Raw genomic sequence first — 25930 nt, 5'->3', positions numbered from 1 at the left:
CCCAATTAACCCCCTATTCATTCATTCATTCATTTAATACAAGGTAAAACACCAAACTAATTAGTATTTGATTGCCAAATAATCTGAGAGTAGCATTCGTTTCCCATTCCATTCGTTTCCCATCATCACCATCTGCTTTAGCCTAGCCGGCATAATCGTGGGACGTAAAAGCATAACCGTGGGACGTAAAAGCATAACGATGGGACGTAAAACTCAAAGATATTATTCTGTTGCTTTAGAATAGAATATTTAATCATGACAAAAAGTCAAGCTGTTATCTTGAGTATCATACTCGGACATTTTACAATTTTTTTAAATCGATGTAAGTTCAATGAAAACGAAAATAGCTGGTACTAAAATTTAACTTTGTAGGTTCTTTTGGCTTCAAAGGTTTTTACAATGTCCTGAAAAGATAGCTTTGAAGCTAACTTATGCTCTATGGATATGATTCCAAGGTTGGTGAGTCGTTGTTTTCCAGCTAAGTTTTTGAGGTATTTTTTTAATGACCTTAAGTTTGCTAAAACATCTTTTTTTTTTTTTTTTTGCCTTATAAAGGAAATAAATATTAGCCTAGATTTGCGTCCCCCAATCCAGCGCCCGGGGCACAAGTCCCTTTTTTCCCTTCTTAGTTACGTCACTGGCAAGGGCGCCGATTTCTCTGTAAATTTTTTTTTTGGGGGGGCTATTCAGATGCAGAAGGTATATATATGAAGATTTTTAAGACAAATTGCACTCAAATTATGCCAAATATTGTATACTGTATTCATAAATACAATAGGGGACCCACATGAGCTTTGGGGGGCTCGGGCCTCCTGCCCCCCCCAGGATCGTGACTTACTGGCAATGTTTCGTAAACAGTATTCACATCTAGTATCTTCTGCATCTGAAAATTGTCTGCATTCAGTTCTAATCTGAACAGAACATTTTTCCATTCGTAAGGCTCTCTAAACCCTAGTATTCATTCCATTCCAGCAAATAATAATAATAAATAAATAAATAATAATAATAAATAAATAAATAAATAATAATAATAATATAAAACTGAAAAAGAAAATATTTTTTATTTAGGCAACGGAAAAACATCTAAAATAATTAGGTTCTTTGAAGATAGGTTTGGTTAAGTTGGTTAAATTTACCTCTCCAAATTTTACCCAAAAGCATCAGGAAATCTTATGGGCACACGTAAACTACCTGTGGCCTAAAGAACCTAATCTAGTCTCACTAATCTAGTACAAGGAGCCTAATTTATTAATAGTAGGTACTTGTATCCACAATAAATAAAAATATTAACTAACCAGTTATTGATAGGTTTCGGGTAAATGCATCTTTTTGTTCAGATTAGATTTGAACATAAACTTGATTCGTAGTAAGTTTCAACAAGCTTTATATGTAGAGAAAATACACTAATAGGATAACGTGAATCTGGGAAATAAACAGTGGAAAGGAATTTTATTGAACTAAATGATGAGTTCATGTTAAAAGATTCTGGGATATATCTTTCTTGTTGACGGAAGATGAGGTACAGAATCTTTTCCCCTGTAGACGGGGACTTCTAGCAGGCCCGAAACCAGCCACAGACGTTTGGTAGAGCCATGAATAAGTTAGGGGCGTGAAGTCGTTAAAAAATTCTTACAAATATGTAAATTGTGTTTTTTGTATTAATGGTGGCAATTTGTATTGAGGTCTGGAGGGGCCGCGAAAAGTTTAGGGGGGGCAGGCCCCCACTATCCCCCTCTAGTTGCGGGCCTGACGTCTAGTAATCCTTATTTTAAGATTCCTCTGAGTTTAATATCTTTCAAGAGCATTGTTACTTTCAGGTAGAAATGACTATGATCTTTAATTCACAGGAGAGGTACAGTACAAACACTACTGAGGGTATAAAATGTCAAAATTAGGGGGCATTTATTCCGAAGTTGGTCGTCCGCCTGGTTTTCGGCAAAAAAGTGTAATAACAGCTACGGAAATTTAAATATCATCATTTTTAAGGACCGTTTTAAAAGGGTACAATGCAGTACGGTAGAGTAGAGTAAGGGAGGGTTAAATAGGGTAGGGAAGGATCGGATTAGGGAAGTTTGGATCAATTTTGTTAAAATTAATAGAGTGTAATTTTTCGTCTCTAAATAAGGATACCAAATGGAGCATCTCTGTACACCTGCAGCCATATTCACAATACAAATGCTCGTTACTTTCCCACAATCCAACCATGCGCTAACCTTGTGTGAAGTAGTTTCCTCTGCTTCTCAAATAGTTCCATGTTTATAGTCACTTATAAAAAGAAATAAACACAATTTCCGCTCTCCTTACATATTATCAATAATGTAAATTATCCATTTCTTACTTGTTTGTTGGGTTGGTTACTACTCTAATTGCATAAAATGCCAATTTGCGTACTTTAGGTTAGGTAGGGTAAGTTAGAATATATTAGGAGAAATAAGTTGATGTTACGTTAAGTGTAATTGCTAAGAACTAACCTAACCTAATCTAGCCTAAATCATCAGACAGAAAATATAGGAAGAAAGTACGAATCTTAAGCAAAAAATTCTGCTCCTCCCCAAATCCAAATATCCTAACCTGACCTACCTAAATCAACAAAACATATACAAAATATAGCAAGAAAGCATGAAATTTAAGCAAAATATTCTGCCCACTCCCCAGTTACAAAAATATGCTCACTTTAATTCCAAAGTTATGTATATTGCATATGTTTAACATTCATATATTCAAATGCGTATGCTTAGCAAAAGTTAGAAAATAATTATTACTAAATTTAATTTTCCATTTAAATATTAGTTTATTGAACTTCTCTTGTGTTGTATATAAATTTTAGGCTTTGATCAGAACAATAGGCAAAGCTATAAGATTTAGCATTTTAGTCGGTGGCAATTGGTTCAAACAGAAGTTCCGTATTATTCTTCCAATACTTTCCCTTCGCATACTTGATGAGTGCATTTGGATGGTAAGTTTTACCATTTGTAGCCATCAACGGTGGAATAATGGTGAAAATTGAGGCAAGTTCGCTCTTGGGAACAGCCATTTCATCATCTACTTGGTTAATCTCTGACTCACTTACGCGCCGATCCTCTTCAGTGAAACGTCGTAAGCAGAAACCGTTTCTGGAATCATACGTCGGAACAGTTATATATTTCTTTTTGGTTGAACGTGCGTACCCCAACAGCTTACGTGTGCGACTAATGGCATTTTCAGGTTTACTTGATGCACAAGACAAATCAAATGTTACCGTCTTCAAACCTTCAACGCATGCCCTGTTACTTGAAGCTGTTGATAAAGTAAGAAATCTAGATGGAACTGTAAGAACTTTTCCTAATACAGAAGCCATTTTATTCACTTGTAATTTTGAACAATATCTTTTGCCGAAACGAAACTGTTTGTATATCTATCACTAAGGGATGTGGCCACAGATATATAAATAACAGATCGACAATGAAATTTCTTATATTTATAGGGTTGTAAATAGTATGAGGCAGCCGTAGTAGTCAAGTCATCTATTACACTGAAAAATTGATAGTGGTGAGTAATTCTATTAAACTTTAAAATTATTTGCAATAGACAAAAAAAGAAAAAAAAAAAAACGTGATCATGACACATCATGACCATGACCAAGATGGCGCGGGTTGGAAACCAGAATTCGCAGATGTTCATCTAAATTGTCATAAAGTAAACCATTGTAGAAAAAAAAACAACGTCACTATGGATGTTCATACACTAAAAATATTGAATCCAACACAAAAGAAAGCAAAAAACCAGCACTTGTACGAAACGAAAAAGTGTATTAAACTGGAGCACGAGAACAAGACTGTACACCCTGACGCCATCTTGACATGCAGATTGACGATAATACTGTCGCTACTGTAATTTATGACAAAACAACGTACAATGGGAATAGCAAAGAAAATAAAAAGATTGCGACTTTCAATTTTTTTTTTTTCATGGAAACAAATTCCTCGTAGACAATAAATAGCAAGTGTATAACATTTAATGAATGGAAGGCAAATTCATAAACCTATTCTTAACATTATATTAATACCATCTATTTAATATTTTCACGGGTGCAGATTGCGAATAGGTCGTCGTAAATGTAGTAGTTTTACGGTTAAAATGAGTAACTGTGTATGAAGGAGGACTATATTAGACAATAGGCAGGTTATTATTGAACAGTGTATTTAACCTATATTTTATGTTTACAAGTATAGGGTTACTAGTCCCACGTTATCATAACAATTGCAATTGAACGGTTAAAATCAGTGAGCGTATATGAAAGAGATATTGTTTTCTGCTTGCAGAGTATTTATGCACAGTGTAGGGAAGCTCTATTTTATGCTTACAAGTGTAACGTTACTAGTGAGAAATCATTACAAGCCCTAGCACGAAAATCACATTCAGCGATTTGCAAAGAGAACTACAAGCCTAACCTAGCTACTATATTGTCTACTACTACTACTACTACTACTACTACTACTATCTATTAGTACATCTAGCTTACTCTACTAACCTAACCTACTTATTATCTACTTTACACTGCTAACCTACTTAACCTATCCTACTAATCTCACCTAATCGTATTAACCTAACCCATCCTACTCTGCTCCATTCCACTCTTCAGTAGCACAGATTCATGCCTTTCGTATCGAGAACTGCTGCGGGCTAGAAAGGGGTGCTTCGAAGCACCTGCAGTCAACCCCTTGAGTTGCGGGAATGTTGCGAGATTTCTTGGGTATGTGGGAATCTTTGAAATATACAGGGTGCCCAAAAAGTCCTGTTACCCCTTGATAATTGCTGTTCTCCCATTACCCCAGAATCAAAGAAATATGTTGGTTTTGGCATGATGGGGCACCTGCCAATTATGCCCTCGCCGTACGCGAATATCTTACCGAAGTCTTTCCTGGGCGTTGGATTGGTCGTGGTAGTTCGGCTCTGCCCGCACCATTTGCCTGGCCACCACGAAGCCCAGACCTCAATACTTGTGATATGCTTTATGGGGGTTCATAATGGGCACCGTTGCACAAAACCATTACTATACAACTGCCAAACTAACAGAAGCTGTGGAACAGGTTTTCATCCAACTTACACCTGCAATGCTCTGCAAAATGTCGCACAGAATCTGGCGGCGTATTATCCTTTGTCATGAGAATGACTGTCCACAGACTGATCTTTTGGACATTGAATGTTTCCTATCTCAATAAAACTTCTCGAAAGCATTGTTGTTCATGTCATTCAGTTCTTTCCGTGTAGTTGTTTACGCACATAGTGGTTTATGTTACTTATTTTCAGTGGTAACGGGATTTTGTGGCCACCCTGCAAATTATAAAGTCCCGCAAGTGATCCGCAAATAGCCAACAGAATAACTATGCATAGGGCTGTTAGATAATGTTAAGGCCCTAACATAAAAAATTAAGCTCAATTTAGTAAAATACGAATGAAATATGCTTTACGAGCCTATAACTTATTGAGTAGTTTTTCACTAATCGGTATAAAGAAATTTCAAGTTTATAAAGCATTAGATGCTGTCTTATTTTAGGTGACCATCATGAATTACGCAGTTCTTTCATCAGGAAATGCACTTCTACCACCTTATAAATTATTTCCTATAAGAGGAATTGCATTCTTGTGTGCAGATTTAGGCTACTTTAGGTGGGGCTTAACTGTTAAGGATATTCAGTCCAAAAACACTAACGAACCTGTGCTAGGAGAACACAAGCACGAATTGTGTTTAAGCCAAGTAAGAGTAGGGCAAGGCTGGTGGACCCGCGACGCAACGCGGGGGACCGGCCGTAAGGAGCAGACGTGTTAGCGACGGTGGATATGCACTAAAGCGAGGATAATGAAAACACACCTCTCCTTATGTTAAAAGATGCCCTACGTGTAGGAGTGCCTTATTGTTATAGACCATGAATTAACAGTCATAATTGACATATTAGTTAAGTTCATTATGGTTTCCTTACGAACTATTATGTAGTTAAAACATGCAGTTTCGATTACGCTTTTTAAACAATTTTTGAGATGTCAGAGGAAAGATCAACAATCATATATTTGGATTACTTATATTTTCCTTTTTTGAAGTAATTTTAGATATTTCTTCTGTAAAATTTATAAATCTGTCGTTCCTAAAATAGAATGGCTCCGAATTAGTTGAAAAGAAAAATACTCATTTGGCATAGTTTAAGAATGTGGGAGGCACGATCTAGCAAATTAACAGATTAACTGTATTTACAAAAGAAAAGCAAATGCCACGAGGGAAAGGGGAATCCACCGGGTCCAGGCTTCTCAAAACATTTCGTAACTTGATATTCATTTTAAAACTTCATTAATAAAATTATACTTGTTTAGCAGAGAATAGATTGATTTAGTATAAAGATTTGATATTACACTTCATCCGTGCTCTTCCTTTTCTTATAAAAACAGTATAGTTCTATATTTTTTATGAGAATATAGAAAGCGATACTTAACAAATAATTATCGTCTTTTAAGGTGTAAAATAACATCACTTCAATACTACATCGATGTGTGTCTTGTACAAGAATGTTCACAAATTCAGACTACCCCCAACCTCGTGTCTACATATTCATAGATCGTCATATTGTATTAATGTGCGATCATGGGAGAGGACAACTTTGATGTAGTGTGATTAGTCTTTACTATTTATTCCAGAGTGTCCGTCTGTACACAATCATTTTCATAACAGAATATGATTCTCCTCCATGTACGATGTGAAATTCTCCTCAACATTCCTGGCATGATGGCAATAAATTCAAGTCGGCAGCATCCTTCAATTCGTCAACTGTCTCGTAACCTGTTTCAGCAACCTTTTCTTTAATGAACCCCCCATAAGGCATTGTCGCAAGGTGACAAATAAGGACTTTGGCGTAGCCACTCCAAAGATGCAGGCAAATGGACAGAACCACGTTCAATTCTCTTATCAGGAAATACATAATTGAGATATTCTCTAACGGCAATAGCATAATGAGCTGGTGCTCCATCCTGCTGGAATCATACATGACCGAGAAGTTTTCGATCTTGCAGATATGGAATAAACCAATCACATAACATTGTGAGATACGCAATGTGATTCACACAAAACTGAATGTACAACACTGGTAGTGTACAGTACTAGTATTGCATTAGTATCTAGCATAGTACCATAGTAGCGTACTAGTATTACTTTTTACAAGACATGAATTTAGTTATTGTCTTTTCTCGCAGTGAAGAGAGTCTTTTCGAAAAATAAAGGCATCAAGTTTTACCAACATTTTTCCAGTATAGTACATATACTATACTCAGAAAACGTGTTTTGAAATACTATACACTATGTATTACAACACAATAGACTTGTTCACCTTCTTCAAACCGCAATTTTACTGTTATTCCTGCTAATCCGAACAGGTTCGGCCCCTATTAGTTCGGATTATCGGTACTCCACTGTATAAATGAGTTTTGATACACCAAACTCCCTATAAATAGGGTTGCCATATATATTTTTTTTTGGATCCAAAATACGGACAGGCTTTAAAATGACGACCCATTAAAGATATGATACCCAAACACAGAATAAATATTTTGAAATTTCTTAAATAAAAATTACATTTTTAGGTTATCACACATTTTTTTCTCTAATGCTTAAGACACTATTGGAAACTAACATGTTTTATATTTTTTTCAGTAACACAAATATAATAAATCATGCAATTAAATTACGTACATTAAATCTAACCAAAAGAACCCTAGAATGGAAAAATAAGATACTTTTTAAGAACGTAACCTATTTTATTAATAGCAACTAAAGTATGTTATATGATGAAAACAATAAATTCTTTTCGTCAGAGATTTCAGCGATTTCCGACTTGGAAATTTTCGGGAAGCTTCAAAACTGTCAAAAATGGACATTTTCCCCCCTATTTCATGCTTTGTACGATACGGACACGAGCCATAAAATACAAACAGTCCGTACTAAATACGGACATATGGCAGCCCTACCTATCAAGTATTTCTCGCCACATGACCCTTGTTCACTATCACATTCAGTTTTTTTTTTTAAAGTCCCATGATTATGCACCGAGCTAAGGGAGATGGTAGTGAAGAAAGTAGGAAGGACGGGAGAATTCTGAAAAACGCATGAACGCAGTATTTGCCCACTACAAAGCCCAATTGGCACGATCTGTCGCGGATCTGGAAATCGTAGATTTTTACAGTTTCCGATTCGAATAAGTGGTAAAGCTGGGGGTGAAACATTCTTGGGACGCTAAATCGATGCCCAAAAGCTGTTACTCGCTATCGTTTTTGGTTTATTGGAGATCAATATTGAAACGAATCAATAATGTCTAGCACTTCCGGTTTTAGTAAAGAAAGAAAAAAAATCCCATCTTTTTGCACAGCACAATTTGGAAATGTACTAGAAAAAAAGAAACTAGAATTGATCTGGTTTAGAAAATGCAGAGATGAAGCTTCAGAAGTATTTCACTTGACAAAGTAGCTGTGCAGCAGGTTTCAATTTCTGAATGCAGCAGTAGTTCAATTTTTAGGAAACTCCTTTTCGTCTTTCATATATTATATTCTTGTCTATGTTTAATTTTATTTGCTTCTGAAGTTTATATTAAATTTAACTAGTACCTCCAGTTTCATTATTTGATTTTCTCATATAATTTGAATTACATGGATCTCTTTAGTTGCTAGTATGCTGTGGGTTTTTAATTTAAATTCATGTTATTAGTGTGTCATAATTATAACACTAGAAGTTGATGCATCGTGTATGACTTCTCTTATACTGGTTGTATTCTAAAAATCAGAGCTGAATCAACATCTGGGCGAGAATAGAAAATTGAGAGAGGGTCCTATTTTCATATTTTATAATGTTCAATAATAACTTGGAATGCAATGGATATACCCGATTGCAATGAAATGAGCTGAGCGAGCTTAAACTACGTAATCAGGAAGCGTTTTTCGCTGATTATTCCTCGATGGTACATCGGATTTTTGATTTCGACCTATGTTGTCACTCAGCACGACATACTCTATCAGCGTGCTAAGTTTGGTTGAGATCGGCCAAACGGTCTAGGAGGAGTTCGCGGACAACCAAACGGCTAACCCGAGTATAAGAGCTTCGCTTCGCTCAGCTCAACTAGGAATGCAATGGATATACCCGATTGCAATGAAATGAGCTGAGCGAGCTTAAACTACGTAATCAGGAAGCGTTTTTCGGTGATTATTCCTCGATGGTACATCGGATTTTTGATTTCGACCTATGTTGTCACTCAGCACGACATACTCTATCAGCGTGCTAAGTTTGGTTGAGATCGGCCAAACGGTCTAGGAGGAGTTCGCGGACAACCAAACGGCTAACCCGAGTATAAGAGCTTCGCTTCGCTCAGCTCAATAATAATAATAATAATAATAATAATAATAATAATAATAATAATAATAATAATAATATACTCATTGATATTAAAACTGCAAGTAATCCTATTGGTAGATATGATATACTGGTGATATTTTGAAAAGAAATCACCTCTTTCCACTCTCGCCACCAAAATTAACGTTTTGCGAAGGGACTTTCCTATATTTCATAATCTTTTGTCTTCGATAAATTTAGATGAGTTAATCGAATTGTCATGCTGTTTCTTAATTTATTTTATAGTAATTTTATTTTAGAAAATGAACCTCCACCATGGGCGACCGAAGAAAATTTTCTAGGGAGGCCAATCTCCCTGGTTGCTTTATTACATTTGGTGTTTTTTTTAAAAGTTGCATTAAGAAAATCTTAAGAAATTTAATACATTTTCGTGAACAAGGGGGGGGGGGCTGTTCCCAATTTGGCGCCCATGATGACCATTACAAGTTTCAATGACCATAATTGAAGAAAAATACTTATATCAACGAAAAAAATAGACAACCGCAAATTTTTGTATAAAAATTCATTTTATCAGTTTTGTGCAAATTCTCATTCCTTATCATTAATTAACCTAAAACACACCTGTTGGAGTAATTTTACGATAACAGTGTTGCCAGGGGCCGCGTTTCTGTAAAAAAAAAAAACACCCATTTTACGGACTTGCATTAAACAGCCTTTTTATATGGCAACACTGCATCAACATTGTTACATTTTCGCACCAACGGTTAAATGTTGATCCACAGTGTACATACACACAGGAATTCACCCGCAGGAAATCAGTTTTCTGCAATTGGATGTTGATTTTCTTCGTTTTGCACATTTTTTATTTTACGCTTACAGTAATTTCTTTCGTTACTAAACAAAAACATTACAAGTTCCAGCATTGGTCATGATCTCGGAAATATCTACATAGAAGATGCTTATATTTGTTTCAAGTCTCAGGTCTTTATCATTCTTAGATCAAAAGATATACGCAATCAAACTTTCGGTTGCGCAACTTTACGGACACACTGTAGAACAACAGTCTTCCAAAGACCAAAGAGAGCTGATAGGTTCTCTGTTCTCTTAAAAAGAATACTGCAAAAGATTTGCAAATCAATTCTTACCTTGAGCTCAGTGGCTATCGGGCTCAAGCCCCCCGGAAATAAATTTGTTATATGCAAAACTTCATTAAAATTTGTTATATGTGGAGGGAAAAATATAAGTGATTATTCAGTTGATGTGCATAGTCCCCCCCCGAAACAAAATCCTAAATACGCCACTGCTTGAGTTGCTATCAATTTCACCAGCTTAGAAGATATCGGGTAGATGTCAAGCAAATGGATTCACTGAAGCTAAAGATATGTGTGACAATTTAGGGGTATAGGTTTTATCCGTAAAGTAATGAGACAAGGTCTGTTCAAAATAGTTTATTGATTCAATCGGTACATATTGTTAAAAATTCTTCGAAGTAGTCTCCTTGGGCGTAAACACATCGTTGTCAACGCGATTCCCACTCTGCAAAGGCTCCCTGGAAGCCAGCTACCACAACCTCCTTCAGAGAATCTGTGACAGCCCGTTGGACGGTGGGAACATCGTCGAAACGGTTAACTTTCAGGCTTCCCTTGAACAGATAAAAGTCTGCTGGAGTCACATCGGGGCTGTAAGGTTGCTGCGGCAAGGTTGAAATCCCTATCCATTCCAGGATCAGGTAGGCGATCACAACGAATGCAGTAGGGCTGGAGCGACGTGGTAGTTGAGCTTCCAGTAATCAGCAATTTCGGTCGTTTCCGTTTGATGGCTCTGTGTAGGCGCGCAAGGACTTCTTTGTAGAAAACAGCATTAACGTTTCGTCCCGCAGTGACAAAAACTCATAAAAAGTTTTCACACCACGCATGATCTTCACTGAATCAGAGCTCCGACGCGACTGTCGGCACTGTCGCCCGGTGTGTTGCTTAGCTTAGACCAAGGATCTTATAAAATAGAGGATCTGTCCATATGTATCTTCATCCTATAAAATAAATGAAGCCAAAAAACAACCGAGCATCGGCACGTCTGATTAGCTACTCTCGTTTCCACCATCGTCTGATTGGCTACTTTCGTTTCCGCCATGATTGTTGGCTCAAAACATTGCGATCCTATTGGGCGGAGTGGGCAGAGTAGGGTGGCGAAACTGTGACGTATGGCTTCAAGATTTTCTTGTAAGGACAGATCCTCTTTTTATAAGATCCTTGGCTTAAGACCCTCAGCACAAATCCCAGCTCCGAGGAGCGCGCTGATGGCGACTGGAGCGCCGTACGGCGGCCAGTCTCAGTGGCTTCTGGACAAACCGTATACTACGTTGGTTTTCTGATAGAGCGCGAGAAGCGTTTTGTCGTTTTGGGAATCGGTTTAGTGTTTTAAGAGCAGGTACCAATTTCTCTCTTAACCCTCTAATCGAAATGGGTTGAGAAAATATCACGCCTTATAAACCAAACTCCTTGACGTGGTATACACATGACTGTGTTACTTGTAATGAATTATGTTTGAGGTACTAAACAAAAATATCGTTTTATTAGGTACTGAATATTAAGTGGTTATCCAGAGATTAATAAAAATTATTTTATTTTACTTGCAGATTCTTAACTTAGGAAAGTGTCCGGAGTGCTATGTTGGGTTGGCGAGTGCTTTACCGGGGACGGCAGCTGGGAGTAGCAGCACGCTTCACACCTCAGGAGCATGTGAAATGTTACTCGGTTGCTGTGAACCCCATTGCTGTAGAAGATGCTCATGTACCGGAGACAGTTCGACCGTATAGCGAAGTTCCTGGACCTAAACCTCTACCTCTTATAGGCAATGCTTGGAGATTTCTCCCTATCATTGGTAAGAATAAAGATTACATTTTTGGAACATCTTTCTTACATGTGAACAAGATGTAGATTCTTAGGAAGAATTTTGGGATTGTTGCGAGAACACATCTTTATTCTCGAATATATACAGGGTGGCCCAAAAGTATGTATACACCCCTGCATTGATCAAGTATAATATATATATATATATATATATTTGCCACGGCTGTTCCAAGCTTAAGATATAAGTAAAAAGACATTAAGAACAAATAATAAAGAAACTAAGTCTACCTGATGATAACAGTAAGAAATGATAAAAAAAAATGCAATGAACTGATCAATATGGTACTGTGTACCTAATTTCGGGCCACCCTGTATAGTACTAACCCTTTCATGCATGAATTATGAAAAAGTTATAAAATAATTTTTTGTTGGATCTGCAACTACAACACCAGAACGAGAGGTGCTGCCACTTTGTGATTTCTCATCGATGCTTTCCTGTTTTTCTACAAGGTAGACGTGCATTTACAGAAAATTCCACTTTGAATTGGATAAGGAAGGATCTGTTAAATATGTGTCCTCATATGAGGCCAGTATGCATGAGAGGGCTAAACAATTAATTAAACCAAGCACAAACAATACAAACTCACTGAGTCAGTAACGTACTGGGTACTCTCCAGTGATGGAACGGGCCACAAACTTCGGACCCGTTACCTGGAAGTTCCTGAGGCCATTACGTCTATGACCCTCTAGATTCAGTGGCACGGACGGACTTAGACCCAGTATGGCATGGAGACGAGGAAACATTCGTCATACCCATAGGGAGCACGTGTGGGACTACTAATGTAAATCTAACAAGTATGACTCTCTCTCCTCTTTCCTCTCTGTCTTCTCACTAAATCTAATTTCCTTTCTAGCTTACATATGCGTCCTTATATGCCAAAACATTGCACTAAAAGATAACTACAAGGTTTAACAGAGTGCATCAAAATAACAGGAAGGAAAAACTCCATGTTTTTTTTTAAAATGAGAGATCGTTAAAATTTAATCGAACGAACCTGTGATTCGCGTCGTTTAGAACATCAAAGACGCTGTCGACCCCAAATAGCTTTTTGTTAAATCTCTTTTATAGTATATGTTCAAAAACCCCTGTACTCATTTTCAGTATGGGAAGACAAATAAAATAAAATTATATTTATAATATTCAAGACATAATACCTTGATTTTACAATAAATAAATAACAATAACACCAGGAATGAAAGAAATAAATGATCGAGCTCAAGTAGTTAATCCACTACAAAATTCTAAAGTGATACTGCAAAATTGTTATTTTGGCTGCTTTGGGATCACTAGGTCTCTTGGAGTCTCTGGGGTCTCTTGGGGTCTCTGGATCACACCAAGTCTGAGTAGCGAAACCTAGACCCAGATGATTCGTATTATACGACTCAACTAACCTGGTTTACCCTTGAACAGTTCTATCACTAGTACTCACCCTCCACTTCAATGACCTTCTGCCCATGTTGGAGAAATTCTATGCTTGCATGTAGAACATCTCAGGTTTTAAGTTGAAGAAATCAGTGAGCCAAGTACCAAGAACAGCTTAATCAGGGAACAGTTGTCTCTAAATATGATTAGAGAGAGTACGGAAAAGATTATAGGCCTAATTTGTGGACTCAAGGTATAAAGAATAGAGCGGGTGAGGAACAGGAATTTAGCTCAATGCACGCAATTTTTGCACCTTATCCATATAATACAAATGACATATATTGGTCAAGTAGTCACAATTCATAGCTTGTGTCAATTTACATAATTTTGATGTGCAGGAAACCATTTACTCATATCCTAAAGTACTAACAGAAACTCTATACCCTTGTTGACAATTATAGGATGTAGTTTTTGTCGGTTTGTATCACGCACGTAGCTAAGAGGTGGGTCCACCTTCGGAACCAGAAATGAAAAAATTAAGGAAGGACGAAACAAAAAGAAACCAGAAAAAGATGAATCAGCGTTAAAAATATAAAGCTACAGCAAGCGTTTGGTTATTCTTTCTTATAAGGAGCTTTGTCTGGAGGAAATGGATGAGGGGGTGGGAGTCAAGTTGAAAATGGATATTATTGTAACGGAGCATTCCAAATTCCATTTAGTTCCATGCTAATCCTATGGACTACAAATGACGATCGATATATCGGTTCGATCAGATATACTCTCAGGTAGAAATTAAGAAATACCCACAATTACCAATAATATGAGCCTGGCAATATAGATTCCAGTTACACTTGTCAAAGAAACTTTCAATTTCGCGGCAACACTAATCCATTTTATAGGATGTCTTTACTGCTAAAAGAGATCTCGTTGTTATTCTTGACGGCATTAAAGGAAGATAAGAAAGAGAAGAAAAAGATGACAAGAAGAACCGAGTTCCAATAACCTCGGAAGATATATCTTCTTCAATACTTTTTTATATTCCTTTACCCCAGATTTCTTCATAGTTTTTTTTTATTTATTATTAAAATACTTACTAACATATCTTCATTTTATTGTTGTAACAAACAAATATGGGTACGTTGCCAATAAAATAGTTTAGATGGATCGATCCCCTGCTGTGTAACCACAGTATTTCATGTCACGCCTCTCCCCTTCCTATTGCGAAATCCTGGCTACGTGCCTGGTTGTATTTAAGTTGATTTTCCTTTCCCTCTAGCGCTGCCGTGTCGTGACAAAACGCTGTAACTTTGGCGAAGAAGTTTTGCGAAAATGAGCCTTAAAGTTTTCATCCGAAAATGTGATCTGTATCGTGTAGAAATAGTGTATCTTGACTTTGGAAACACATGGTTACATGTAATGTTACGTAAATGCATGTTGTGTGATTAAATTTGGTGAAAATTGATTGGTTGACCATTATTGCCTAGTTACACTGGTTCTACACAATACAGATCGCATTTTCGGATGAAAACTTTAAGGCTCATTTTCGCAAAACTTCTTCGCCAAAGTTACAGCGTTTTGTCACGATACGGCAGAGCGGTAGTGCAGTGTGATACTTTCATAGTTTTTTATTATATCGTTTATCAAGGATGGCAAATCTTTTTACGATAAAACATTCTCAGTAGGTGGTAGATCACAATTCAATGTTTCCATATCAGCTTCGGAAAGAAAAGTAATTAGATACGGACAGGCGCACATCCAGAAAGTTTTGTTGAGGGGTTCGATGTTCTGGGGGAGGGGGGTCCAGTCAACCTTACAAGACACTATGTCTATAAATTATTAAACTTCTCCGAAGAAACGATAAGAAATTTTAACTACTGTCACATACAGAAACGCCCAGGGCTGGATCCAGGATTCTCTGAGGGAAGGGGGTTGCACCAATAACTACCAGTACATTTGAATTAAATTTGAGTTTTTTAAAAGCCTTTAGGCATCTGTGATGTGAATGAGGAGTTACTTTGGAAATGCTAAATGTCTGCTCTCGATAAATGCTTTTCCTTCAACCTTGAGAAAATTGACTTACACTATTGATTTTGCAAAACTCACTGCTAGCTTCTCACTTTAGGTAATATATATTTATAACGAAGGGGGGGGGGGGTGCACGTGCACCTTTGCACACACCCCCTAAATCCGGTCCTGGAAACGCCCAAATGATTTTTTCAGGGTGTAGAGGGAAAAAGAATGACATACAAGCGAAGTCGCGATTGTAAGCCTTGATGCATAGAATAACTTCATTTAAAACTTTGTAACTACAGTAAATATATTAAATATTGTAGTAAATGAGAACCAAATCTAATACGTTTTGACATGTATTTCGAAGAACTGAATCCCTTTTAGAAAGTCAAGGAGATTTCCTGCCTTTTCCTGGTGCCCATGGTCAAATATATTCTCAGCACATACACACACACACACACACACACACACACACACACACACACACACACACACACACACATACATACACACAAAATTGACTAAATTATACTTAGAAATGTTGAAGTATAAATGAAGTGTAAGGTCAAATCTTTAGGATACATCAATCATTTCTCTGATAACGCAAGTCCCTATGTTTTGTTAAGAAAGCGAAGAAATGTCTGTGGAATTACGAAGTTTAGGGTGGTTCGGAACCTGTAAATTTACCCATGGATGTGCCCTGGACTCAAACACAGTTTACTTTCGATTTTCTGTGCTGAAAAATTAGAACTCTCATTTACTTTTTCTCAACATTACGACAATTCACATTTTTAAAAGTAATAATGGATACGTTGGGTAACGCTTATGATTGTTATTTTGTACTGCAACTATTTATATTTATTTATTTGCATTATCTTTTTAGATTTATTATTTATCTTATTTATACAATATACTTAGGGTTATTAATTGTCTATTATCTCTATGTGAATTGCAAGTCCGTTTTGAAGCTTTATTTTTAAATAGTAGTTGCAATACAATTTAAGAAAATACATGAGACATCTGTTGTGAAGAATAAAGAAGTCGGGCAAAGACATCAGGTTTCAGAACATTGAGCAAAGAATATGCCTGTACGATTATAATTTGTACCTACTTGATTCAATCGTTGCCGTAGGTCTACCTAAGGGAATTAGGCCAATGTAGTGTTGATGGTATCACAGTGGAAAAAAATGATTAGTATATATACTTCAGTATCAGTACTGCCTCAACAGGTGACGTAGTTATCGAACACCTTTTTTTTTTTTTAGATTTACAAAATGATTCGTTTTTTTCTCGAAAAACTACGCATGAGGATTTATAGTCACACACAGTAGCGTATTTACGATTTTGTTTCGGGGGGGGGGGAGGGCTTTGTTAACTTTATTCCTGGAAATGCAAAAATTCTGCAAGATTTTCATTTACTTTAAAATAGTAAATGGAATTTCGGGAGGGCTTAAGCCCGGAATTCCCCCCTTAAATACGCCACTGGTTACACATACTATTTTGTTCATTTCCATGAGGTCTATTGATTGGAATATGTGTAGGCGGTGCTGGATTTACGTATAAGCTAAACAAGCTATAGCTTAGTGTCCGATTCTTTTGGGGGCCCCAAAAATGTTAAGGAAAAACTGTATGTACATTTCCAAAATATTAGGAAAAACAATAAATAAAGTAAAAAATATATATATAGCAATTGTGGTTCATATTGTATAGCAGACCCGGATTAAAGGGAGGGCTTAGTGGGGCTGTAGCCCGGGGCCTCCATGTGAACTGCGGGCCTCTACTCTGATCAAAATCTCAACTGGCTATCATAAGGATACAATCATCATCATAAAATAAAATATGATCAAATATACAAAACATATTCCCTTAAATTTCCTACTGTGCTTTCATAGAAAAGTATTAGACGAAGTCAGCAGGGGCCACACATTTTTCCTAGAACCGGGCCTCCAGATAGGTTAATCCGGTCCTATCCTCTTATAATGTAAGTAATGGAACCTCTTCTGCTACCCTCCTTCCTAAAACATCACTAGTTCCTTCATTTCTGTATATAAAGTGCCTATCTTCATCTGGACCAGTAAGAGGTCTCACAATACCTTCAATATTTTAGGGCCCCACCAATCCTAAATCCGGCCCTGTGTATAGGGCATCTAGACGTTTCAGTATAACGAGGGCAGTCCAGGGGATCCCGATCATCTGTCCCCCAAAATCGTTAAAAATTCGAAATGACCTAATTTTATCCGAAACAGAAGACATTAGTATCATTTAAAGAATTACTTCTTTTATTAGTCATGGATACACGTTTAATAGGAATAATCTACTCTCTGCCACTAACTTTCGGTGAGTTCTGGCCTATTACAAGGGCTGAATACAAGAAAATGACAAGATTCTTATAATTCATACGAGGCTACGTGCACAGAAGAACACCTGTCACGTTCCGCCAATATAATCGCTTCTAATCTCTACCATGTTCCGTCATACGTGTGGAAGGAACTTCGTTCACCATTAGCGCCTCAATCTTTGACGTTTTCCATTGTTCAACCTTTGTTTTTAGTATACGTAAGTTTGATTTAAACTACTTCTGGACAAAACGTGACGTTTATTGTGAAAATTTGTTAACGTGTAACAGTTTCGCCAACTATCCACTTGGCTTCATCAGACACTATGAATACACAAGTACTATAGTGACAGAATTAATTTACAGAGTGTTTCAAAACAACACCGACAACGTTTGGTAGGTGATTCTTGACACCAAGATAAGACAAAAACCATAGACCAACTTGGGTGCACAAATGCTTTCTTTCGGAGTTATAGGCTGCCGAAATCATGAAAAACTGAACGTTTTAGGTCCATATCTTCAAAACTATAAGATCTACCGTAGTCGGATAAAGACTTCACTTAGGAACTAGTATTTGCCCTATTCAAATATCCAAGTTTCAGAATTCTGTGGTAATTACGCAACAATTTTTATAGAGGTAGTTGGTGAGTATTTCAAGTTATATGCCCGTAGCCTAGGGTGACCAAACGTCCCGTAAAAACGGGATTGTCCCGTTTTTTCACTATCATTCCCGGTGTCCCGAAAAATTCTCCCGGGACGCCAAAATGTCCCGTATTTACGTACATTGGGTACAAAAAAACCTTTCGAATCCCTAAAATTTCCTAATTTATATGATTTATTTTCTAAGGTATTGATTATACTGGAATATATCTTTAATTACTGAGCAGCGTCATTACGACGTTTGCGGTATTGGATGTGGTGGTTCCATTGATTTCCCTATCAGGCCTCCCCTCTCCGCAGACGACAGTGCAAGGGGCTGAAAGTGTTTTGAAGAACAAATGTAACCTGTTTTTACTCTGTGTTTCGGACAGTGGAAGATTGAGGCGCTGTCATCAGTACAGTACAGTGTTTCTGTGATTTGACTAAGATGTAACCTACTACCAAAGGAGAATAAAGGTACAGAACTACCAAAAGTGAAAGTAAAAGGAAAACTAGTAAGTGAAATAATGTTTAATAGTAACAAAATACAAATAAAAGGAGTTGGAATCCGATGCTGAGAGTAATTATAAATCATGTCGGTGACAGATTTGAGCGCTCATATATTTTTAGTAATGTTTTCAAATATTTCATTTTTTGTTAGCTGCTGATAGTTACTTGTTATCTAATTAATTCCACAACCTTTTCAATAGGTTTTAAAACGAAAAATTGTAAATTTGCTTTTTTTTGGTGAGAAATACAACAAAAAAAGAGAGAGAGAGAGAAAAGAAAAGAAAGAAAGAGAGAGAGAGAAAGAGAGAGAAAGAGAAAGAGAGAGAGAGAGAGAGAAAGAGAGAGAAAGCGGAGAGGCTAAAAAAATATATTTAGGGGAGCAACCTATCCAGAAATAAAAAGGTGTCCCGTTTTTTCTAGTTGACGATTTGGTCACCCTACCGTAGCCAAACTCCCTCTATAAAAATTGTTGCGGAGCACCTTAGTATTCTGAAACAAGGATATTTGGATAGGGCACATACTAGTTCCTAAGTGAAGTCTTGACCTGACTACGATAAGTCCCATACTGTTGGAGCTATGGACCTTTAAAGTTCATTTTTTCATGTTCTCGGCAGCCTATAACTCCGAAAGTAAGCATTTGTGCATCCAGGTTGGTCTATACTTTTTTGTCTTATCTTTGTGTCAGGAATCACCTCCCAAACATTGTTTTGAGACACCCTGTATATTAATTCTGTCACTACCTGTGTATCCATGGTGTCTAAAGAAGCCAAGGTGGATAGTTGGCGAAATTCTTACACGTTAATAAATTTTTACAATAAACGCAGTGCTTTTCTCAGCGAGTAGTATAAATCAAACTTTGACAATGTCGCGTAGAGACCGCTATATAAAACGGATGATGGGTTTCTTGTGCCGTAATGCTTCCTGCGAAGTGGTTCCTTCATTTTGGCGATAAAAGTCGTCACGAAGTCCATGGAAACTTTGTTGTGCACTGCGCGCAGGTGTCACTCCAACCGTGATCTACACATACAATGTTCATCTTTCTGAACCATATTGTTATGGCATTTTCAATTTCCTCCTCTATCTTACGCCACTGCTGGTTTTAACTGAATAACACATAGTCCTCAATACTCACTACACTTTATCGCCTTACATTCCCTTATCAAGTACGGAACTCTTGTAATGATGGGACACAGCCTTTTGACGGAAGAACACAAGAACGGTGTTGCCACGACGTTTTATTTAACCTATGTATAGGATGGTTTCTGATATTTCAGCAAAACGCAAGTACGTAACTATGGCTACATTGAACATTTTCATAGAGCGTTGCAGTTTCTTAGTTTGTATGTCTCAGCTTTAACAACACCGTAGAATTTACTAACAAGTAATACTAATTTATTTATGTACTTATTTCGCAGGACAATACAAAATTGAGGATCTAGATATTGCAATGAAACATTTGTATAAAACATATGGGAAAATCGTCAAAATTGAAGGACTCGTAGGCCATCCAGATCTTCTCTTTGTGTTCGACGGTGATGAAATCCAAAAAGTATTTAGGCGTGAGGAGCCTATGCCCCACAGACCCTCCATGCCTTCACTACATTACTACAAGCAAGTCATGAGGAAGGATTTCTTCGGGGAAACTGCCGGTGTTATAGGAATGTAAGTAATTGTTGTTGTTTTTGCATTTTGAAGTTGCTTTATTTTTTTTTTTAAATCACCGATACTATAGCTATGAGACGTTAGTGAAATCGATGTGTTAATTGAACACAATTTATTCTAGTGTTATTAAATTTTCACATATGCTCGGTACCGCGTCGTCGACGTCTGGAATGACTTGTCACAATGGCAACGTATAAACAAAAACATTTGACATTATCTTTTTGGGTTGGAAGACCTGGGGAACGAGTGAAAGAACATAAGCACTTCTACTAATGTAAAATATGTCAGAATATTCATACGGTCACTTTATTAGACTTCCAAACTATGCTTTGCATGAGTCTCGGCAATCTTATAGAACGGCTTCCTCCGTCCCCCTGTCGACAGTTATCAGAGCAAAAACATTAACAGATATCGAGAAGCGTCTTTTCTTTTTTTTAATCGACTCAGCGTATGGATTTAGTATTAGAGGAAGATGTTCTACATTTGATTTTATTTAGTATCTTGCAGCCAGTAGTTGTAGATGTACTGAATTCCTATAGTTTGGAAGTCTACTGTTCTGAACTCGCTTGAAATAACACGCTAAGGTGGTAGTTATGTTAGGATCACTGAGATCATGGACGGAGTTAGGAATTGTCTTCTGGAGCAGCAGACCTTTCGTCTGCTACGGTGGGGGGGGGGGGGGGCACGGTAAATACAAATGAGAATTGAAGGATCTTATAGGTGGCATTTTTACTTCTTGTCAAAAAGTTTAGGAGAGCAATGTCCCCCCTATGCACATATAGCTCCGCCTATGACTGACATGTGTTAAAATTGAGTTCTATTAATATCATGGTGTGCAGGTTCCACATTTTCTTGACTCGACACGTTTAGTAGGTGATGTCAGTCCTACGCACCGGCCTTCTTACGTCCTCCAGGTTTCCTTCACTAGAAATACTGGATGAACCCCTAGACATCTTCCGAACAAAGACTGAAAAAAAAGATCAATAATGTGTTTTTTACAATTATACACAAGCCTTGTTTGTCTTAACGATTTTACCAAGTGCAAAACTTACGAGCGATCCATGTATCAGGTTGTTTAAAAATTAAGAAGCATTTAGAAATCAAAATTCATTATAGACTACTCCGCAAACACCGATGCCATGATGAAGATCTGATCCGTATCCAGTGTGGTCGAGTTGAGAGTTTCAGTGATGCGTTCCTGCACTCAGGCATACTTTGGGATACTGGATACATATATACTCAGTTTTTGACATATTCCCCAAATATGATCATTGAGATTGTAACTCTCGGCTATAGCGCTGATTGTTTTCAGGCTCGGTAAACAAGTTTGCCTGACGCGACTAACTTTGAGGCGACTAGAAAGTGGTTGTTGACCTGGAAATCCTAAACAAAAGTGTGGTATCACTTCGAAAGTAGATTGGCACACATGGAATTTGCGCTACTGTCGGGTAAAGCACCATTTGATTTCACTGCCCTCTAGTTAGAGGTCTTCACGGACTTGGGCCTATAAAGCATACATCACTTCCAGTCCGGGCCGTACATTTTTAAATATAGGCCTACAACCATATTTCTCGGGCCTTTCGGGCCGATCTTTGAAAATATACTGTAAAACGGGCTCCTTTGATTATTACACAAGCTTGGGCCGGGCTCAGGCCTAAATGCTAACACATATGTCGGACTCGGGTCGGGCCCCACATTGTAAATTCACGGGCCAGGCCGGGTCGGGCTAAAAATTCCAACCCGTACAGACCTCTACCTCTAGTGATACAAGGATTCTGCAAATAAACAAGAAACAAATATTTTGAGTCAATGTATAAAATTTATTGACACCTTACATGTCATCATACTTAAAAAAAAATCTGATTTTATAACAAATCAAAGGAATGGTTTTGTGGGCATGCTGTATTTTTTATTTATAAGTTAATTAGTATAGATACTATTATATACTGTACCGTCTTTTTTTTAAAATCATGTTTGGCTTGGGGAGGAGAATTTCCACCGATACAAATATAGTTTCGCTAGGATTGCCATCTCTGGGAAATAATATTACCGGTACCCGCTCATGATCCTCAAAACATATCATGAAGAACTATATTTTAAACCTTGAAATATACAGGGTGTAACATAAATGCATGGCCAAAAGTGACGAAGTGATTACGGACATCCAAATAAGTAAAAATGTTCCTATAAACATGGGTCCTATGCCGCTTCGTTTACGAGATACAGGGTGTTCAAATGTCGAGTCTCTCCAATGGCTCACTATGAGAAAGTGAAGGAAAATGTTCAATATTATAGGAATAATACAATCAAGTGGAATTGTGCCTGTGCAGATACATTTATACTGACATAGAGAATGAAACTAATCAACATTTGAGGTTATTGGGTTGTCAGTGTTGCCAATCTGGCATACAGTTTTATGTTTTCAAATAGCACTAAACATCCACACGTTAACATATGATCGCTGACATCAAAACGTTCCTAAATATGGGGCAGATTTATCTTCGTTTTCGAAAGACAAGGCTTCCAAGTGTGACATCAATTAACAGCTCACAATAGTAAACAACGGTTCATAGATCACAACTATTGCATGTTTCCAAAGATAACTACTTAAGAAAGGTATTCGATGGGGACCAAAGTGTTCGTTTATACCGCACATAAATTTTGGAAGACAGTGTCCCATGTTTAGGAACGTTTTGATGTCAGCAATCATATGCAAACGTGTGGAGGTCTAGTGCTATTTGAAAACAAAACTTTGAATCAGGTTGCCAACACTGACAACCCAATAACCTCAAATGTTGATTGGTTTCATTCTCTATGTCAGAGTAAATGTATGTGCACAGGCATAATTCCACTTGATTGTATTATTCCCGTTTTATTGAACATTTCCATTCACTTTCTTATAGTGAGCCATTGAGGGACTCAACATTTGAACACCTTGTATCTCAGAAACGAAGCAGCATCGGACCCATATTTATAGTAACTTTTTTTTTACTTATTTGGATGTCCCCAATCACCTCGTCACTTTTGGCCATGCATTTATGTTACACCGTGTACAGTTTAGCCTGAAAAAATACCGGTCTGCCAGTAAAATACCGGTCAGTTGGTAACCTTAAGTCTCAGGCTTTCATTAGTATCTTACTCTACTATTTATTAAAAAAAGTATACATCTCAAACTTGGAGGAGGCTTTCTCTTTCTTCTTCAAATAACCCCTTGGTGTTATGTTTCGTAAAGCACAATAAAGTAGCCATTGTAAGAGTAAAATTTTCTTTTCTTTTTAACATATTTAATCATTACTGTGTTTTGCGAGTATGAAATATTCCAGATATGCAACAATTTATTTTAATCAACTCACCTCATGTTGATATTTTATTAATTAGCAATAGATTGCACAAGTATCGTTCACGCTACTTTAATAATTGTATGAATTGGGAGTAATTATAACACAATGACATTTGTAAATACATTACAAATAAATTTTCCATATGTATTCATGAAGTACTTTAGACGTAAATTTACCATGATAATATTATTAATTCGCACTATCAATGATATTCGCATTTGTGTAGTTCTTAATAGTTACTTTACTATTCATCTTATGCTTTTAAGGTATTATTATTTTGTTATTTCTTCTTGATGCAGACATGGAGAAATATGGCACAACTTTCGACTGAAAGTACAGCAAGATATGTTGCAACCGAAAGTGGCGAAAATGTATGTGAAATCCATAGATGAGGTTGCGTCCGACTTCATGTCAAAGTAAGTTTTTTTTTTTTTGATATATTTAAAGTCCAGTTGATATTTACCCTTTAATCTTTTGTCGGATGTTACGCGGTATTTTCTGTAAGTGTATATTTTTACTGTACATTAAGAATATGTTACTCCTCTTTCCATAACGGCTTGTGGTAATGCAATATTTGTGTTCTAGTTCGCGATGTTAAATATTAAATACTCATTTTACAATATGACGTCAGCGATGCAAATTGTACACTTTGGAATCGTCTGTCTTCCGGATATTTTTTTTCCTTACCTTAATATATTTTAAAGTTGGAGAAAGAAAAAAAACATTAGAAACGAGAAATAGCAATTTTGAGTTCGTTGGATAATAAGAAAAGAGAAATATGAAATGTATTACTGTGTGCGGCAGGAGAATTGAAGTTTGGCCTTGAGTCTTTATTATTACGCCGAGCAATCTGTTCCAGTGACGCTGCCAACGATGTGATGCCGAAGACGAATTTGGCCGACGTGAAGTACATCGTGATTCAAAATGTTGTAAACGATTACAACTCCTTATAACTTTTTTTTAATTAATCATCCAAATAGCTTCAAATCTTACAGTTAAATGTTAAAACCCTCCAAGATTTTGTGATAAAAATGAAAATAGTACATCACAAATGTTCTATATGGGCCCCCTTTTGTAACCCTGCATACATCTATTCGGTATTCCAATTCCGCCCAACCCCGTTTCAACATGTTTGCATCTACAGTTTACACTGCAGCAGTGATGCGCTCTTTCAGTTCATTCGCATCTTGGGGGATAGGGGGTTTGTAGACTATGTCTTTTAGATGTCCCCACAGAAAAAATCGCAGGGGTTAAGTCCGGTGATCTTGGTGGCCAACGTAGAAGGTGATGATCATTTTTAACTGACCACCCAATCCAGCGGTGTGGCAGTTTGTTGTTAAGGAAATTTCTGACATTGTGATGAAAGTGACATGAAGCTCCATCCAATTGATAGATGAGGTTGCACTGTCATGTTCAAGCTGTGGCATAACCCACGTAGTAAGCATTTGTAGAAATGTTGGTTCAGTCACAGTTCCTTCGTCAAAGAAGTACGGAGCATAAACTTTTGAAGATGAAATTGCACAAAACACATTCATCTTCGATAAATCACGCACAATATTACAGATTTGCTAACGCTTCTCAGTTCCCCAAATGCGAACATTTTGTTTTTTCACTCTTCCTGTCACATGGAACGTAGCCTCATCACTGAAACAAAGTTTGCCCAAAAAAATCATCAACACTGCACAACTCTTGAAATGACTCACAAAAGGTCTTGCGACACGTGTGATCATTAGGTGTTAAGTGTTGTAACAACTGTACTCGATACGATACATCTTTAAATGTTCACGCACTACAGACCAA

The 25930-nt window shown here is 37.1% G+C and overlaps 1 protein-coding gene across 1 annotated transcript in view; it reads left to right on the top strand.

The window, feature by feature from the left end:
- The window catches only part of LOC145669822 (uncharacterized), a 382300-nt gene that overhangs the window by 55444 nt on the left and 300926 nt on the right, over positions 1-25930 (top strand). Inside the window, exons 2-4 of the mRNA XM_081738166.1 lie at positions 11997-12241; positions 20543-20789; positions 24430-24546. Coding sequence (XP_081594292.1) covers positions 12028-12241; positions 20543-20789; positions 24430-24546 — 578 coding nt within the window. The 5' untranslated portion in view covers positions 11997-12027. The remainder of the gene's footprint in view (positions 1-11996; positions 12242-20542; positions 20790-24429; positions 24547-25930) is intronic.

This window comes from Thermobia domestica, chromosome 14 (genome assembly GCF_964235325.1).
Source record: "Thermobia domestica chromosome 14, izTheDome1.hap1.1, whole genome shotgun sequence".
Classification (NCBI taxonomy): domain Eukaryota; kingdom Metazoa; phylum Arthropoda; class Insecta; order Zygentoma; family Lepismatidae; genus Thermobia; species Thermobia domestica.
This window is presented reverse-complemented; position numbering and strand designations above follow the sequence as displayed.